At 41.9% G+C, this 19,444-nt stretch overlaps 1 protein-coding gene across 1 annotated transcript; it reads left to right on the forward strand.

Moving 5' to 3' along the window:
* Positions 1–365: 365 nt before the first annotated feature.
* LOC311600178 (cytochrome P450 4A12B) lies at positions 366–18,652 on the forward strand. The gene is made up of 12 exons (XM_084786590.1): positions 366–584; positions 1,942–2,083; positions 2,721–2,765; positions 3,170–3,297; positions 12,726–12,850; positions 13,187–13,341; positions 13,774–13,880; positions 13,975–14,165; positions 14,267–14,400; positions 15,274–15,338; positions 15,490–15,566; positions 17,683–18,652. Exons 1-12 carry the CDS (start codon positions 396–398, stop codon positions 17,849–17,851), a joined length of 1,527 nt encoding a protein of 508 aa, XP_084642716.1. The 5' UTR covers positions 366–395; the 3' UTR covers positions 17,852–18,652.
* Positions 18,653–19,444: the final 792 nt, after the last annotated feature.

Below are 19,444 nucleotides of genomic sequence, written 5' to 3' on the forward strand. Positions count from 1 at the left end.
GCTTTTTTCCACCTAAACCTTCAATTTACCTCTTTGTCATAGTTTCTCCATCCCTGAAGTCTTGAAAATCATGCAAACAGCCACTTCCAATGAACTTTTGGTAAACTAAAGCGTGAACTCCTTGAATTCAGCTTTCTTCTGCCCTTTTGGTAACTCGTTCACAAATTCTTGTGAGCTGCGTGGGTAAGGTGGCACCATGCCACTTGATATGTCTTTCATTTTATTGTTCTCCAAAGTAGGTTGTTCAGGTGAATCAAAGCCTGGTCTTGAAATCCAGCTCTGCTCACACCCATGTCCCTCCTACAAGTAGGTGGGGCAATCTTCCTGGGGCCTTGCAGACATGAGGGTGTTCAGGGGAAGTGAGGGACAGACAGTGATCCAGAAGCTGTCATATCATGAGTGTCTCTGCTCTGAGCTCCCCCAGATTCCCGGGAAGCGTCTATGAGTTGCTCCAAGTGGCCTCAGTGCTCAGCCTGCTCCTGTTGCTCTTCAAGGCAGCCCAGTTCTACCTGCAAAGGCAATGGCTACTCAGAGCTACCCAGCAGTTCCCATGCCCACCTTCCCACTGGTTCTTTGGGCACAAGGTAGGAAGAAGAGAGGTGGGTGGCTGTGAGGATGGGACTCTCAGAGAATAGTCATCAAACTTACAGAACAGAGCTTGCTATAAAACAAGCCCAGGTTTCTCATGTTGCTTGTGGGATGATCTGCTCAGGATGGGACACATCTCTTGCTGGCTCGCTCCAGCAACAGGTGCTCACTGCTCAAAAGAGCCCGGTCTTGCTGTTGTCAGCTCTGCTGCATGGCTATGCAAACCTATCATCTGAGAGTCCTGGACTTGGGAGGCTGTGGTTGGTCCTACCTCTGCCTTTTTTCTTTCCAGGCTGAGAAACTCCTGCAGCCTTACCTGTTCTTAAAAACCTGGGCTTCTCAGCGCTTCCCTGCCTCCGTTTCTCTGTCACCCTCTCTTCCTGGCTCAGAGATTGTCTGAGAACGTGGCTACCAGTGTAGTAGAATCTGTCCTATGTATGGTAACAACAGGCAGGAATCGCAGGGGGGTGCCAGGTGTTCTAAAGGGACTCACTTTGCTATTGGGTGAGGCAACTGGCCCTATATGTTTACCTAAGGCTGAAAGAACTGCCTGGGTGGATGATTTATATGTTTAAATCCTGAGGGTCAGGAAGGTTGTTCTTTAGATGTGAAGGTCCATTGCTAGAGAGGCACATTAATCAGGCTGTTTATTTATGGGCTCTTCTGCTGCCCACCCTGTAGTGTGTGTTCCACGTTGCTAAGCACACTATATACCTCAGTACCCAACCAAGGGCCTGGAACAAGTGCACAGTCTCCCATAAATGAGAGGAAAGAGTAGCCTAGGTGCTGGGGGGGCCTTAAACAGTCCCCCCTCTCTGAGGGGATGGACACAGAACTAGGCAAAAGGCTTCAGGAAGAGGCGTGTGACAACTGTTGCATATTGGTCACATTTAAGGGAAAGAGATAGAGTATGGAATGTAAGCTAGAGCTGAGGTTCTGGGACCAGATTTTGGGGAATACAGCTTCATCTAACAGGGCCACAGCATCTGGCTCAGATCAAGTCCAAGGAGAGAGCAACGGTCTAGATGACTGCACAGAGAAGCCATCAGACTGTGCTCCAGTCCCAGGTTCTGTTAAATAAGCCTCACTCTTTATTTAAGACCAACAGCTAAAACAAAAGATTTTTAAAAATTTTACTCTTGAGGTTTTGTTTGTTTGTTTGGTTTGGTGTTTGGCAGTGTCTTTACAAGGTAGCCCAGGCTGGCCTTGAACTCACTATGTAGCCTATATTAGTCTCATACCAACCGAAATTCTCTGGCTTCAGCCTCCCAAGTGTTGTGTTGGGATTACACACATAAGTCACCACAGCTGGCACAAAGCATCTTCAGTGGTTAATTTTTCTACTTATATCAGATCCCAAAGGACCAGGAGCTGCAAGCTATTCTAAAACAGATGAAAAATTTCCCAAGTGCCTATCCACAGTGGATCTGGGGGAGCAAAGTGCGTTTCCAAGTATATGACCCTGACTACATGAAGTTGATCCTGGGGAGATCAGGTGAGAGTGAAACTTCCTCACTTCCACTCTGGATTTATACCTGGGTCCATGAAGTTACAGGACAAAGTGATGAGTCATGCTTCTAATGACAAAACAGTACCTTTCATTTTTCCTGGTCACAACCTAGCATATGGTCAGCAATATTTAATACTTGCTTGGTACTTAGTACTGCAACATTAAAATACTAGTATGGATTCAATTTATTTACCTTTTTTTCCCAACTAAATTGAGGTGGTCAGTTACATATAAAAATAATTGTCATATATATGTACAGTGACTTGAGTTCAAATGTTCTAATTGTTTCTGTTCTGTATCACGGGTTTAAAAAAAGCTACTAGCCACTGCAGTAAAACCACAAGGCTGTCCTACTCTTTGACTCTGAGGACATAGTAATCTACGTTTCTTGCTAACTCACGAGTCTCATCCTGGGGATGTTTAGCTTCTGGTGCAAGGAGGTTGCATCTCTAAGCCAAACTGTCAAGTTGGATAAAAGGGAGTGGAAGACGGGTGGGAGGTAGCATGAGGCAAACCTCTGACGGGTAGTTATCAAGATTTCATAGCTTTCTGGTCTTATTTGCTGCCATCTCAGGCCTCTTCATCGTCTTTATTTTTAATTAATGCCTCACTTTTTTTTCAGACCCCAAAGCTTATGGTTCCTACAGATTTCTAGCTCCCTGGATTGGTATGTACAGCCATATGAATGTCAATGTGGCCACTCTCTACTTTGAGTTTCCAAGAAGGGCATCTTGACTCATTGAGAACAATGGGAGATGGGCCATTACCTTAAAGATGTAGCATGACATGCAACCAGAAATTAACCTCCTCCTTCTGTTTCCATATCTCCTGCTTACAAACATTCTTAGCTCGATATGTATGTACTTCCCTCACTGTTTTAAATCTTTATCTTCTACCTATCATGATCACACCATATGTGATCTGGGGAAAACATTGAAGAGTAGTAGTCTTTTTCCATCCTTATTTGTCTTCTGGTTCTTCCAAGACCTCCCATGTTTATCTCTCCAACTTTCCCAGAGTCTTGGCATTCCCATGATTCATACACTCATTAACACCATCATCACTGCACAGGGTATGGTTTGCTTCTGCTGAATGGACAGCCATGGTTCCAGCACCGACGGATGTTGACCCCAGCCTTCCACTATGACATTCTGAAACCCTATGTGGGAATCATGGCAGATTCTGTCCGTGTGATGCTGGTGAGTTTTCTCTCTGGGTTTTCTCTATCCCTCCTTCTTTTCTTTTTCTTCCCCTTTCACTCTCATGTCCACAACCCACTCACAACACATACTCAGAGTCTACTCTTTAGAAACCATCAGACACAATCAAATGGAATGATACTCAATTCATAATGTGAAATTGGTTCCGTAGTGCCAGAGAGAGGGCGCAGAGAGGGGGAGAGGGGAGGGGAGGGTAGGGGAGAAGAAAAGAGCAGAGGATAGAAGAGCAGAGGACAGGAGAAATCATAGTAGGAACATGGTCAAGTCTAACAGCACACTTGAATAGTGAATCCTGATAGACATCAGTATTAGCTGTCCCTGGATGTTCTAGGTGTGGCAGCTCAGTAACCAGGGCTACTTCTCAAGATGTCATTCTGTCCTGAGACCCAGAGCTTCTACATAGAATTGAAAGACACATACAATGAAATGCACACCAGAACCACATTCTCACAGCCAAATTTGATGTGCCATCATACCCCACATGACTCTAATGTTTGACTTTATAGTGCTCATTAAACTGTTGATGAATGGAAAAAGCGTTAAAGACAAAGATGAATAGAAGCACAAGGGCAGGCCCATAGGGTTTCTTTTCTTTGACTATTTTATTCTCATACTTGAGTTTCCATTAGTGCTTTCAAGTTTCATTTGTCCATTAGAAAAATGAAAGGTTCCCTGGGATCTTCATCATCAGCTGAAAGGTTGTAACTAACTGATTCACAATATTCAAAGTGAAGAAATATTTTGTCAGGAACCAGTCCCAGCAGTCAGACATGTCCCAGCAGAAGGGATAAGGAACAGGCAGAGGGTAGTAATGGGTGAAGGAGTCAGATACCGTGGCTCAAAAAATCTTGCATCTCTGACGGACCAGCAACCAACTGTTTCTTTATTTATACAGATTCCACAAAAGAGGCAAACTTAATGATTTCAAAAGAAATACAGATCATATCATTTTGCCCCTGGAAAAGTTTTACAAGTACAGAGAGATTAGGTATTATCAATCTCAAATCATTTTTAGACTTATGTAGGCATTTATGAGATATGACATTCTATTCTGCAGGAAAGTGAAACATTAAACAGATTTTAAAAAATATCTCAGTCAGTCTAGGTGAGTTCCCAAGCCTTGAATAATGTATAGTGGTTGAAGTACAACTTGTGAGTTATCCTACCCTAAAATTTTTCAAGCTCTCTCAGACTGCAGGCTGACTTGTTCTATTCATTTATTTTTCTTTATGTTTCACTATAACATAATGTGAGCCTTATGCTTGAAAAAATTCTTATGTCTCTTTTATATTAATTTTATATCATTTATATACATTATCAAAGGTTGTTTTAGGCAAACTAACTTTGTTATTAAGTTTTTATTTGGGAGGTCCTGTAGACTACATATAGGAGGAAGCTTGAAATCTATTCTGTTGCCAAATTGCCAAATCTATTGTTTCTGAGTTTGCTTAGGGGCAGCTGTGGCAAGAAAACTCTGGGCCTAATCAACTCTTTTTGTGCTTTTCATAATCTCTATGGCAAGGAAGACTCCCAAGTAGAGCCAGATAAGATTATTTCTTTGAGAGAAGAAATAATTTTCTGGGAGAAAAGATGTAAATGGATCCTAATGTAGAATGTCACCGTCAAATGCAACATATAGAGATCAGAAACCCAAGGTGAAAGACAGCACAGTGGTGAAAACTGTATTCAGTCCAGCTTTGTGTCCAACAGCTGTGCTGGCTTCATGGCTCTGGCTATTTTCATTAGTCATCACTGTGCCAGTGTTTAAGTTTGAAATTTTTTTCCTGAGAAATAGGTATCAGATTACAAATATTTCTTCACACTTAATTTTATAGAAGAGGTTTGTATTAGTCACTTCTGTTGATTAAAGACTTGAGAAGAAGTTTGGATTACAAATAACAGGAAACAATCAACCCCTCCCAACCAAGAAAAAAATAATTCCTCCCCCAAAAAGCCCACAAAATTGTAATCAAATAAAATATCTCTCTGTTTCCTCTGTCTTTGTCTGTCTCCGTCTTTGTCTGTCTCTGTCTCTTTCTCTGTCTCTCTCTGTCTGTCTCTGTCTGTCTGTCTCTGTCTCTGTCTGTCTCTGTCTCTGTCTCTGTCTGTCTCTGTCTCTGTCTCTCTCTGTCTCTGTCTCTCTGTCTCTCTGTCTCTCTCTCTCTCTCTCTCTCTCTCTGTCTCTCTCTCTCTCTCTCTCTCTCTCTCTCTCTCTCTCTCTCTCTCTTTCACACACACACACACACACACACACACACACAAATAAAATAAATAAAAAAGAAAGAAAGAAAGAAACTGTGGAGCCTGTTATATGCTGGTCAGCTACTCCTGAACATGAGGACCCGCCACGAAGCGGTTGATACATCCAGTGTCACTCAATTGGAGAAAACTATTTTCCCTCTCCCAGGAGACATAAAAGACAGTTTTTAAACTTTACCCTAGTGGCAAGGATTTCACTCACTCACTCACTCACTCACTCACTCACTCACTCACTCAAAAATACATAACAAAATAAAATATCATAAGATAATACAAAAATGTCATGTGGAAGATGGACAAGACAAACCAACAAAAGAAAAAGGTCCCTGGAGAAGGCACAAGAATCAGAGACCCACTTGTTCATGCACTCAGGAGTCCCATAAAAACAGTCAACTGGAAGCCATAATATAGTCAAAGGAGCCGGTGCAGACCTCTCCAGGCCTTATGCCTGCTGCTTACATCTCTGTGAATTCAGAGTAGCTTTCATTGTGTTGGTTTAGAGGACCTTGTTTTCTTGGTGTCTTCCGTCTCCTCTGGCTCTTATATCCTTTCTGCCTCCTCTTTTGTGGGGTTTCCTGAGCTCTGAGTGTGGGATTTAGTGGGGGACATCTCATTTAAGAATAAGTGTCCCAAAGTCCCTGACTCTCTGCCTAATGTCTGGCTGTGGGCATCTCTAGTTTTTCCATCCGTTGTTGAAGAAGGCTTCTCTGAAAGTGGCTGAGCAAGGCACTGATCTACAAGCACAGCAGAATATCATTAGGAGTCACTTTATCACCACAACACTCACCCTCCTGCTCTTTAGACCAGTATTATTTGATTTTTACCCTAGGGCTCTGGGATATTTAGTCTCAGGTTCTTGGTCACCCAAGAAGTGTTGAGTATAGTTTCCATGTTGTAAGATGGCCTTAAGCCAAGTAAGACATTGGTTTAGTTATGCCCATAAGCTTTGTGCCACCATTGCCCTAGCATATCTTCTTAGTTTGGTGTTATGTTTCCCTTTTAATAACACGCAGAGCAATTCCCTCTACCAAATATGCTGGAATATAGGGTGACGGCTCTATGTACGCACCAACTTGACATCTCTGTGTTCAGTGAGTTGTGTAGGTGTTACCTTCGGGAATGGGGTCTTATTGTCAGTTTGTAGAGAACAATCTGTAGTCCTGGCAACAGCCTGGGTTGTCTGGGATTCCTCCTATTGGGCCACGTTGGCCAACAATTTAGATATAACAAAATCTCAGCACTGCAAGCTTCATTGGGTGACCAGAGATTGCCAGTTGGGACTCAGTCTCCCTTATTATTTTGGTGGTTTCATTTAGATCATCTTCATGCATGCATGTATTTTAGGAAGTTTTTGTTGTATTAGGGTTCCATACTACCTTCCAAATGTCCCTTCATTTTAGCTATCTCTCTTCATGTTCCCTCCCACAACCTCCTCTCCTTCCGTACTTGATTCTCCCATTTTAGCTCTCCTCCTTTTATCCATATCTATTTATTCTATTTCCCTTTCCTAGCAATATCTACCCATTCCATTTAGTCCCTTAATTTGTACCTGTTTTCTGAGATCCTATGGTTATCACTGACTGCACATATAAGAAGATACAGATCATTTATTTGTCTGTTTGGGTCTGGAATATCTCACTCAGGATGATTTTTTTTCTAGTTCCGTCTATTTGCCTACAAACTTTATGGTGCCTTTTTTCATGGCTGAGTAATACTTCATTGTGCAAGTAAACCATATTTTCTTTACCTGTTCTTTGTTAAGGAGTATCTAGAGTGTTTCTAATTTCTGGCTATTATAAATAGAGCAGTGATTTATATGGTAGAGCAACTACCTCTGTGGTAGGATGAAGCTTCCTTAAATACCCAAGAGCTGGATCTTGAGGTAGATCAATTCCCATCTTCCTGAGGAGCTACCACACTGGTTTCCATAGTGGCTGTATGAGCTTGCATTCCCTTCAGCAATGTATGCATAGTCCCTTTATTCCACATCCTCACCAGCATGAGCTGTCACTTGTTTTGTTGATCTTAGCCATTCTGACAGGTGGAAGATGAAATCTCAAAGTAGCTCTGATTGGCATTTCCTTGATGGCTAAGACGGTGAACAATTTCTTTAACTGTTTCTCCACCATTTGAGTTTCCTCTATTGAGAATTCTGTTTGGATCTGTACCCCATTTTTAATTGGGTTATTTTTTGTACCTCGTTTCTTGACCTCTTTATATATTTTAAATATTAGACCTTTATTGAATGTTGGCAAAAATCTGTTTCCATTCTTTAGGCTGCCATCTTGATGGCAATAGACACATTATGGTATCATTTGATGTGCAGAAGCTTCTCAGTTTCATGGTCCCATTAATTGTTGATATTTTTATTTTAAATTTATTTATTCACTTTACATCCTGTTTGCAGCCCCCTTCTCAGTTTCATGAGGTCCTATTTATTAATTGTTGATATTTTTATTTTAAATTTATTCATTCACTTTACATTCTGATTGTAGCCCTTCTGATCTCTTCCCAGTCCCCCTTCATACACTTCTCCCCCATTCTCTCTTTTCATGCTTAGAGAAGGGGGAGGTCCCTCATAGGTACCAACCCACCCTGGCACATTAAGTCACTACAGAACTAAGCACATCCTCTCCCACTGTGGCCAGACAAGGCAGCCCAGTTAGGGGAATGGGACCCAAAGACATCAGAGTCAGAGAGTGCTCCCACTCCAGTTTTTGGGGGATCCAATATGAAGACCAAGCTATGCATCTGTTACATGTGTGCAGGGGGCCTAGGACCAGTCCATGCTCTTTGGTTGGTGGTTCAGTCTCTGTGAGCCCCATAGGCCCAGGTCAGTTGACTTGGTAGGTCTTCTTATGGAGTCCATGACCCCTCTGTCTCTCTCAATTGTTCCTTCAACTCTTCTATGTGACTCTCTGAGTTCTGTCTAGAGTTTAGCTGTGGGTCTTTGCATGTGCTTCCATCAGCTGCTGGGTGAAGCCTCTCAGAGGAGTTATGCTAGACTCCTGTCTATAAGTATAGCAGAGTAAAATTAATAGTGCCATGGACTGGTTCTCTCTGATGGGATGGGTCTCAAGTAGGACCAGTCTTTGGTTGGCCATTCCCTCAGTCTTTGCTCTATCTTTGTCCCTGATCTCAGTGTCTGTGCTATTAAGTGTTCTGGCCAGAGAATCTTTTCCTGCCCCAATAAATTCAAGGCTATTTCCCACTTTTTCTTCTATAAAGTTCAGAGGAACTCTTTTTATGTTGAGGTCTTTGATCTAATTGGAGTTGAGTTTTGTGTAGAGTGATAAGTATAGATCTATTTGGATTCTTTTCTACGTGGCATTCCAGTTTGACCAGCACCATTTGTTGAAGTTGCTGTCTTTGTTCCACTGTGTATGTCTGGCTTCTTTATGTGTGGATTTTTATGTCTGTGTTTCCAATTTGATTTCTTTGATCAATGTATCTGTTTTTGTTACAATATCATGCTGTGCTTTTGTTGCTTTTTTTTGTTTGTTTGGTTTTGTTTACAGTTTTGTAGTAAAACTTGAATTCAGGGATGATAATAGCTCTAACAGTTCTTTTATTATTCAGAATTGGTTTGGTTATTCGTGTGTGTGTGTGTGTGTGTGTGTGTGTGTGTGTGTGTGTGTGTAAGTGTTTATCAGCTGTAAAAGTTTCCTGGTGGGTTATTTTTGGGGGTGACTTATGAATACTATCATAAAGTAAAGATATTTGACTTCTTGTTTTCCTATTTGTATCTCTTTGATCTCCTTTAGTTTTCTGTTGCTCTAGCAAAGACTTCAAGCATTATATTATATAGGTATGGAAAGAATAGACAACATCATCTTGTTTCTCATTTTAGTGGGATGGATTTGAGTTTCTCTCCACTTAAGTTGATGTTGGCTATAGGCTTGCTGTAAACTGCTTTCATTAGGTTGAGGTATGTCCCTTGAATCCCTAATCTCTGCAGAACGTTTATCATGAAAGTATATTGAATTTTGTCAAAGGCTCTTTCTGAATCTATTGAGATGATTATGTGTTTGTTGCCTTTTAGTCTGTTTATATCATGGATTACATTGATAGATTTTCATATGTTGAACCATCCCTGCATCTCTGGGATGAAGCCTACTTGGTCATGGTGGGTGATCTTTTTTTAATGTGTACTTGGATTCAATCTGCAAGTATTTTATTGAGCATTTTTCATCTATGTTCATAGGGGAAATTGGTCCTTCCTTCTCTTTCCTTGTTGGGTCTTATATGGTTTAGGTATCAAGATTTTGAAAATGTAGGCACTTAGTACTATGAACTTACAGCTTTCATTGTGTCCCTTAAGTCTGGGTGTGTTGTGTATTCATTTTCATTCAATTCTAGAAAGTCTTTGATTTCTTTCTTAATTTCTGTCTTGACCTATATTTTTCATTCATTCAGTAGATTTTTTGGTTTCTATGAGTTTGTAAGCTTTCTGCTGTTTCTGTTGCTGTTGCTGTGCAGCTTGACTTTGTGGTGGTCAGACAGGATGCAGGGTATTGAATTTTCTTGTATCTTTTGTGACTTGCTATGTGTTGGAAATATGTGGTCAGTTTTGAAGAAAGTTCTATGAAGTGTTGAGAAGAAGATCGAATTTAATTTATTTATTTTTGTTTTTTGGTGAAGTGTTCTGTAAATATCCATTAGATCCATTTAGGTTATAATGTCATTTAGCTCCAGAATTTCTCTGTTTAGTTTTTGTCTGGATGATTCGTGAGAATAGGGTATTAAAGTCTCTGCTATCAGAGTGGTACTGTTAATATGTGTTTAAGGTGTAGTAATGTTTCTTTCATGCACTCTAGTGCCATTGTGCTTAGAGCCTAGATGTTTAAAATTGCAATGTCATCTTGGAGAATTTTCCCTTTGAAAAGTCCTTCCCTAACTCTTCTGATTAGTTTTGATTTGAAATTTAATTTGGCTACACTAGTTTGCTTCTTAGGTGACTTTGTTGGAATAACTTTTTCCAACATTTTACCCTGGGTGCTGTACTTCCTTGATATTAATATTTGTTTCTTGGATGCATCAGGAGTATTGATCCTGTTTTCACATCCATTCTGTTAGTCTTTTTATTGAGGAATACAGATAGTTGATGTGAGAAATATCAATGATGAATGATTTTTGACTCCTATTGTTGTTGTTGCTGCTGCTGGTGGTATTGGTGTGTGTGTGTGTGTGTGCGCGCGCGCGTGCTTTCCCTTTTTTGACTTTGCTGGTCTGGGATTATTTATTCCCTGTGTTTTGTTGGATATACCTAACCTCTTTAGATTGGAGTTTACTTTCTAGCACCTTCTGTAGCAGTGTATTTGTAGAAAGATGTTGCTTAAATTTGTTTGTTTGTTTTATCATGGAATGTCTTGTTTTCTCCATCTATGATAGTTGAAAGATTTGCTGGGTATATTAGTCTGGGCTGTTATTATTTGTCTTTCAGAATTTGCAGCACATCTGTCCAAGCCCTTCTTGCTTTTGAAGTTTCTATTGAGAAGTCAGGTACAATTTTAATACATCTGCTTCTATATGTTACTTGGTCTTTTCCCCTATAGCTGTTATTCTTTTTTGTTTTACACATTCAGCGTTTTGATTATTGTGCCAGTGTGTGGTTCAGTATATTTGGGGGTTCTGTATGCTTTTTATGCTTTATAGACTTATCTATCTAGGTTAGGGAAATTTATTCTATGTTTTTGTTGAAAATATTGCCTGACATTGACCTGTATTTTTTCTTTTCCCTCTATTCTTATAGATTTGGTCTTTTCATAGTAGTGTCTCAGATTTCCTGGAGGTTTTATGCCAGGAATTTTTCAGATTTAATATTCTCTATGACTGACATTTGCATTTTTTCTATTATGTCTTTAGCTCCTGAGATTCTGTTATACTCTGTTATACTCTGTTGGTGAATCTTGCCTCTTTGGCTTCTATTCACGTTCCTAAAATGTTCATTTCCAGATTTTTCTCAGCTTGAGTTTTCTTTGTTGATTCTAGTTCCGTTTCAGGACTCGGATAATTTCTTTTCATTTCCTTCTGCTATTTGTCTGTATTTCATAGATTTCTTTCTTTTTTTTAATTTTTTAATTTAATTTTTTTTAAATTTTCAAAGATTTCTTTAGGGAGTTTGTTTCCCTTTTAAGGACTTCTATCATATTCATAAAGGCTGTTTGCAGTTTTTTACTTGTACTTTAACTAAATTGGAATATCCAGAGCCTGCTGTGGTAGGGCTGCTGGGCTCTAGTAGAGACATATTGCCATGGCTGTTATAGTTTGTGTATTTCTGTTGGCATCTAGAGAACTGGGATTGGGAAGATTATAATTCTAGTTGAGGATGCCCGGTCTTATCTTGCTGAGAAGGTGTTTTGTTCCCCAGTTTCTGTTTCCTCTCTAGTTTTTAGGAGAATGTTGTAACTGTGTATTGCTCATAAGAAAATCTTCTGGAGTCCTGATAGGTGTGGGCACTAGGGGTTCCAGATAAAAGCTGTTTCCTGAGTATTGGAACCTGAAACTTAGGAACGGAGATGGGATGGAGAGGCTTCACAACATGGGGGAAGTCGGGGTGTTCCACCATGATCTCCTTAGCTAGTCCCCTGTGAAGGGGGCAGAAAGTGAAGAGAGTTGACAGCAGAATGTCTGCTAAAGAGCTGGGCCTGTGACTAGGGAATTAGGGACTTAGAGGAAAGGAGGAAGAGGTGAAGATCTGCAGCTAGCCTACTTGTTTCCTTAGTCAGAGTGGCCTGTGGGTTCCCAGGTAGTGCCTGCTGGAGTTGGGGGCCTGGGATAAAGGAATGCCTTGAGGGAGAGAGTTTAGAAGGACAAGACCCTCTATGGAATCCACTGGAAGTGGAGGAGGGGGGCTTGGGGGGGGCAGGGAGCTCTGTTGCAGAGCTGGGGGGTTAAGTTGGAAGAGCAAAAAGAGAGTAAAGATCTTCAATTAGCCTACCTGCTTCCCCGGCTGGAGTGCTCTGTTAGTTTGCAGGCAGTCCCCTTGGTGTTTATTAATCCAACCAAGGTGACAATGGAAACCAGACATCATATCATCTGGCACAGGGAGCCATAAAAATGATATCTAGGGATGCAGAGATTGAATCTGGGCTAGTTATCTCCAGCCTTCCAGGAGACTTGGGATCAGATCTCTATGTCTGTTACAGGATAAGTGGGAACAGATTGTTGGTCAAGATTCCACCCTAGAGATCTTTCAATACATCACCTTGATGACCCTGGACACCATCATGAAGTGCGCCTTCAGCCATGAGGGCAGTGTCCAGTTGAACAGGTGAGAAATATCCTTGAGGAATATAGGGTCTTTGGTCTTGCCAACTAATATGGCTTCACCTGAAAAGCCAGTAGAACAGCTTAGATACTAATGTACACAAAACACAAAATCCTTCCTTATGAAATGATAAAGTAGGCCAAGCTCTAACTCTAGACCAGACCCTACCCTGCCTCAGGTGTACCACAGATTCCCAGACAGGTGGAAGCCAGATTGACCATGCCATCTTCTAAAGGCATGGTAGTTACAAGGATTATAAGATGGAAACAACACAATATTATCTCTGTCCAAATTGAGAGAATTGCTTCACTATCTCTGGGTCATATCTCCTTATCACAGAAAATACAAGTCCTACATCCAGGCAGTTGAGGACCTGAACAACCTCTCTTTTTCTCGTGTGAGGAACTTCTTTCACCAAAATGACATCATCTACAGTGTAACCTCTAATGGCCGCCAGGCCAACAGTGCTTGCCAACTTGCTCATGATCATACAGGTACTATTTGTTTCTTTTCTCTGCCCCCCGCCCCACCTTTTTTTCTACCAGGGTCAGTCTAAAGAGGCTAACCATGATCTCTGAGGCAAAAGCCATGTCCTTTGGTCCTCTTAAGGATGTAAGATTAATTCATGTTGGGTACTTTCCTAGTACAAGGAAGCTAAGATGCAGGATGCTGGAAGGGTATGCAGTAGTAACCTGGGGCATCACATTGGTGATATTTAATGGTTCATCCCAGCAGCATTCAAAAAGATCCTCCCTAGTTCTTATCCCTAGGGGTAGCCTGATCTCTGTCAGGTGTGCTAGCCTTATCCAACCCTTGACCATATGCATCCTGGCCTCTAGGGGGAATAAAAGTAGAGAAAGAGGGCACATGGAACTCTTGGGAGTGGTGCTCTCATCTCTTCTTGGTAACTACTGTCCTTTGGATAGACCAAGTGATCAAATCAAGGAGGGTTCAACTTCAGGATGAGGGAGAGCTGGAGAAGATTAAGAAGAAAAGGCGATTGGATTTCTTGGATATCCTCCTGTTTACCAGAGTGAGTGTGTGAAACCTTATGAGAGGCTTGAGACTTGACCTAGAACCACAGATTGATGAACAAACATTGTTCTCTAACCTGTGTCCTTACCCAGATGGAAAATGGAAGCAGCTTGTCTGACAAGGACCTGCGTGCTGAAGTGGATACATTCATGTTTGAAGGCCATGACACTACAGCCAGTGGTGTCTCCTGGATCTTTTATGCTTTGGCCATGCACCCTGAACACCAGCAGAGATGCAGGGAGGAGGTTCAGAGTCTCCTAGGAGATGGAGCTTCTATCACCTGGTGAGTGGAACCTCAAGATGGAAGAGATTTCTATCTCTTGGTAATGGGGAGCTCATGGTCGTCCAAGCTCTATGTGACCTTTCAGATGGGCCTCATTTCAGGGACCACCTGGACCAGATGCCCTACACCACCATGTGCATCAAGGAGGCCCTGAGGATCTACCCACCTGTACCAGGTGTGAGTAGAGAACTCAGTACACCTGTCACCTTTCCTGATGGCCGCTCTTTACCCAAAGGTATGAGCTTCCCAGACCAACTCAGCAGGGGCAAAGAAGAATAGGAACTCCATATTTCTTCTGCAGTTTTGAACTAGTGGAGTCTCTAATTACTCTCCCATTCCTTATCAGTAATGATGAAAGGACTTTTTTTTTTTTGCTTTAAGTTAGGATGTAGTGTATGAAATAAATGCTTTACATACAGTTGGACTTCAGAAAAATATCAGTAAATAAATTTCGAACTCTATATTAAATGTCAGCCTTTAGGCATTAGTTGCTAAATTATTACTTGATGCAAAAGAGAATTAGGTATGTTTTGGGAAGATGTGTGTGTGTTTTTTCCCTATGGGCGAAGGCAAAAGAGAAAGTTCAGGGACTTAGCTGTCATGGATGAAATGTGGTTTCAGTGTCTGAGGATCCCTCAAGTTTATGGAGGAGAGCAGGTGATGATCAGATCTTAGTCCCATATCATGGTAGAAAAATACTCAGTCTCTCGTTATTACTCATGATTTCCCGCTCTGCCACAGTGAAGATAAGAAAAGATAATCAGTCTTGATGATAATGATGAAAACCGTGTATACAACAGTGTATTTTTGGAAGCTGCTTGTGAATGTTGAGTGTGTGGCAAAGGCTCACATTTGATGAAAGAGAGTTATCACTTGACTTAGTAATAATAGTGATTCTCAAATGCTTTCTTGTTTTTGCATCTGGTTCATGATTTTAGGCAGCTAACTCATGCTCAGTGCTTAACCAAGCATGTCCATTTCCCCTATGACCAAAATGATGTTTTTAGCACACAAACCAGCTGTGTGTGCATATTCCCTGCCGAATGTGGGAGCAAGTGCCCTGCCTAATGGGTATAACTCGTCTCTCTTTGTACTAATCGTCCCACAGGTGTCACAGTTGTGCTCTCCTTTTATGGCCTTCATCACAACCCAACTGTGTGGCCAAACCCAGAGGTATAAGGGGCAATGGGAAAAGGTCAGGGGAAGATATCTCAGGACCAATGCTCCCCCCCCCACTCTCACTTCTGGACACTTGGTCCCTTCATGAGCTGGAAGCAGAAGTCTGACTCCCATCCATCCTGGACCTGGTATATTCATACTGCAGGTATTTGACCCTTCTCGGTTTGCCCCAGAGTCTTCCCGACACAGCCATGCATTCCTGCCCTTCTCAGGAGGAGCAAGGTGAGGTGTTCACTGTGTGTAATCGTCTTTGGGATCATGTCTAGCATTTGTGATTACGTAGGTTCCAACATGACATCTTCAGGGCTTTGTGAGTGGGAGGCATCTTCTGGGCCCCACAATGAGTTTGTATTTAAAGATGCAACATGGGGTTTTGGCAGAATACTCTTCCCAAAAGCCATGTAAGTTTGTGTCAGTGTGTGTTTCAAACTTCAATATATGTTGACATTTTAACCATTTCTAGAATATGAATGTTTATATTTGGGTTTTCTTATGTAAACTGACCATCAGGCATTTGTGTTATATGTATGTATATATATGTATATGTATATATATATTTTATTATATATTGAAGGATAAATGTATATCCCCATCATTCTCAACTCACCCCACCATTTCTGTTTAATTCACCAATCAGTCACAACAAAGAATATAGAAATATTTTCATGTTTTTAGAATGGTGTTGAAGCCATGTATGGAAATGTTGAGAGCCTATTGTGGTAGGGTAGGCTTCTTCTACACTGTTTTAGTTTGTAGTCCAACAAAATTTCCACTGTATATTAATACATCTAGTTACCCCCAATAAGCAAAGTTTGGAGAGAATTTTACATTTGTAGAGCTGTGGTCCACTTAACTAGTTTCGAAAAATAGAGAGAGTACACTAGTCAGGACCTATCTATAACATGTACTAGTGTGTACACTAACAAACATCCTGAAATAGCTGTTGAGCTTGAAAATTAAGGTGCAGATGGCTGCTGTGAAATGCATAAAGGCTGAAGGACTCAATCCTCTTGTGCAATGTGAATTGCCAAGGAAGTAATGAAAAGAAAAAAATGCTTTTGTGTCCACACTTCTGTGACTTCTACCATGCTGAATCAGTTCTCACAGAACAGGCTGTAAGCATACTGTTTGTCTAGGATAAGTTTGCCTGGGGGGTGAACACTTCTTCTTAGGGATCAGGTAGAAATCATGATGAGATCATTGGCAAATGGAGGCATATGGTGTAGTTCAATTACTATATTTATCCGTAGTGTATTCTAATGCATTTTATTTTTTTAATTGGGTAAATCCACACGTAAGTATTTATTAAAGTTATTTTTCTCTGTGCCAAGTCCTGTGCTGTGACAGAAACGTAGAGACACAGAGTTCTGTCTCCAGTTCATCGGCAAGAACAGAAAGCTACTCTACAGCGTCAGCCACACCTGTGTGAAACAGACATCATTTCTTTTTTTCTCTGATACTCCCATTTACTTACTGAGGAGTTAGCAGAATGATCTTGGCACTGTTCCTAGGCCCTGGAATATTCTGTGGCCTCAAATAAAGCACCAATGGCACCTTGAGTGTTCAAGAAAGAGACAGCTTGGGAGAAGAGTGAGGGCTAGCTTCTCATTGTTTCCAGCCTTGAGTATACAAAGCCAGAGAGAAGTAGGGGCTGGACAGGTCAGAGGTGGGGAGGCAGCAGCTCACAGCAGGCGTAGCTGCCATCTAGACACTGCTATCCTATCAGTCTGAAAGGATGGGAGGAGCAATATAAAGAGAGAATTGGGGTGGGAATGGGGGACCAGTGGAGTCCATATAGGAAGCTGAAGGTGGCATACAGGGACAGTGCTGGAATAGGATTAAAGGGCTGCAGGTGCTAGTGGACTGACGAGGAGCTGGAGTCTGACCATTAAGGGTCCCCAACCTGTATGTTTTCCAGGAATTTCTCCATCAACATCTGACTCCCAAGTTAGGATCATAGAGACTTTGTCCCCAAGATAGTGATTCCTAAAAGTGTGATCCATCCCTTTCCATGTTGCCCTGACGGGTGAAATCCACACTGGTGGATCGGAAACTCTTAATATGGGAGTCAGCTAGTCAGAGACTGTCACTAAGAGGGTTGGTCCTAACTGGCTGATTCCTTGCCTCTCAAAGCAATATTAAGAGTCAGTCTCAGAAAAGAGGGGTATTTGTGAAAGATTAAGACAGCCAGAATCAAGGCCCAAGGTACGTGAAGTGTAAGGAAAGGGGTCAGGCTGAGTCCCATGAAAGAGTGTCCTGCTAAGGCACAGAGGGCAATGCCTACACAGCTCATGACAGAACCCAAAGCCACATATTACACTGTCCCTTTCTGTCCCAGGAACTGCATTGGGAAACAGTTTGCCATGAATGAGCTGAAGGTGGCCGTGGCCCTGACCCTGCTCCGCTTCGAGTTGCTGCCAGATCCCACCAAGGTCCCAGTCCCCATCGCAAGACTCGTGTTGAAGTCCAAGAATGGGATTCATCTATGTCTCAAAAAGCTCCAATAATCTTCACAGAGCAAGGACAGCTCCAATGGCATGCTGCCTGCCATCTTTCTTCCTGTCACTCACTCTTGTCCCTCGTCCATCTGCTTACATCCCTTTCTTTCTGCTCACCTTGTCTACTTCCACCCACCTTCTGCCTTGCTTCCTCTTTCCTTGTCTTTTGGTCATTTTTTTTCACCTTCTGGGATCCCCAGCTGCTTTTCTTTCTACCTGCCTCCTACCTGACTTCACGTCTGACCTTCCACCTTAATGAGCTCTCTGACTCCCTTTCTGTTGCTCATCTATCCTTAAATGAGCTTAACCCCAATGCCATAAATGACTATAAAAGAAGTATGTGCCCTTGTGGTTTTAAATATCAGACGTTTTACATCATTTCACTGGAATGAAGCTAAGGTAATTACAGTGCCGTATTAACCTCTTGGATATGTCTTGGATACCTTTTCTTTTTGGTTTTTTCCCCACCACCCATAGTTGCATTCTTAGGTCTCAAGAGTCCACCTAAGTGTTAAAATCCAGCACCATCTTTAAGCACCTCTGCTTCTGTTGCCAGCATCTCTCGATCTTTCCAATGTATATGCTTACTTTGTGCCTAAGGTGGCAATACTGGCCATGTTCATAGTCCTACCAAGATTAGGATATGCATATCTGGAAGAGCCATTGTTCAACCAACCTAACACAGCTCATCCCTGGCTGTCACCACCTCTAGCTAAATCTCTCCTTCAAACTCTCCATCTACCAACTTATATTTTAAGCAAGCCTCACCATCTCTTCTCTCTGCAATAAAATTCACAAGGTGGCGTATTATTCCTATACTCTTTGAAGGAGGGGAAGGGGGAGAGAGAGACTAAGGGGGAGAGAGACTTTAAGAGGCCAAGAAAGAAGGTGACATATGGTCTCTGGTATTATGGATCCTCTCCAGACTAGCAATATGGATCCCACATGTGCAGGAAGCCTCACTCATGTGACATCTGATATTTAAACTTACCCAACTGTAATGTTCCAATGTAACTGAGCTTAGACAATGGCCTCTTGTCTTAGAACTCAGAGGAAGAAACACACCTCTTGTGGAAAGGAATCAGGCCTCCAGGCAATTAAAGGATTAATATCAGTCACATTTGATTCTTCAGAAGTACATCAAGCCAGAGCCAGGTTTGAACTGAGCAAGAGAGGCGTCAGGTTTGGTCAGTCACATGATCCTCGGGAACCTTGCTCTTCAAAATACTAAGAAGACTGTGTTGCTTAGCCATGCCATCTGCTGGCTTGCCTCAACACAAGTGTTTGACAGTTCTTCAGAAGCCTTGATGATTGAACAACTGCTCAAAGGGGTAAATAGGCCTTGCTACTGAGAGATCCCAAGCAGATTCTCCTGTACAGGATTCCTTGGTAATCCCCTGCCTTCCTCCCTAAATGAGAGAAGACCGTGTCAGTCTGCCCATAGCTGAGTACTGCATGAGTGTTGGAGCTCATGACCCTGGGGACTGACACCTACACACATCACCCATGCACTTGCACTAAGTTCCTGGGATGCTGCCTCTGCTTCTAACACCTTGTTTGAACTTGCACTTGCTTCCCTTGACTCTTGTAAACACAAGTTCC

The sequence above is a fragment of the Acomys minous genome, assembly GCF_964271855.1.
Source record: "Acomys minous genome assembly, chromosome: 6".
In the NCBI taxonomy this organism is placed as follows: domain Eukaryota; kingdom Metazoa; phylum Chordata; class Mammalia; order Rodentia; family Muridae; genus Acomys; species Acomys minous.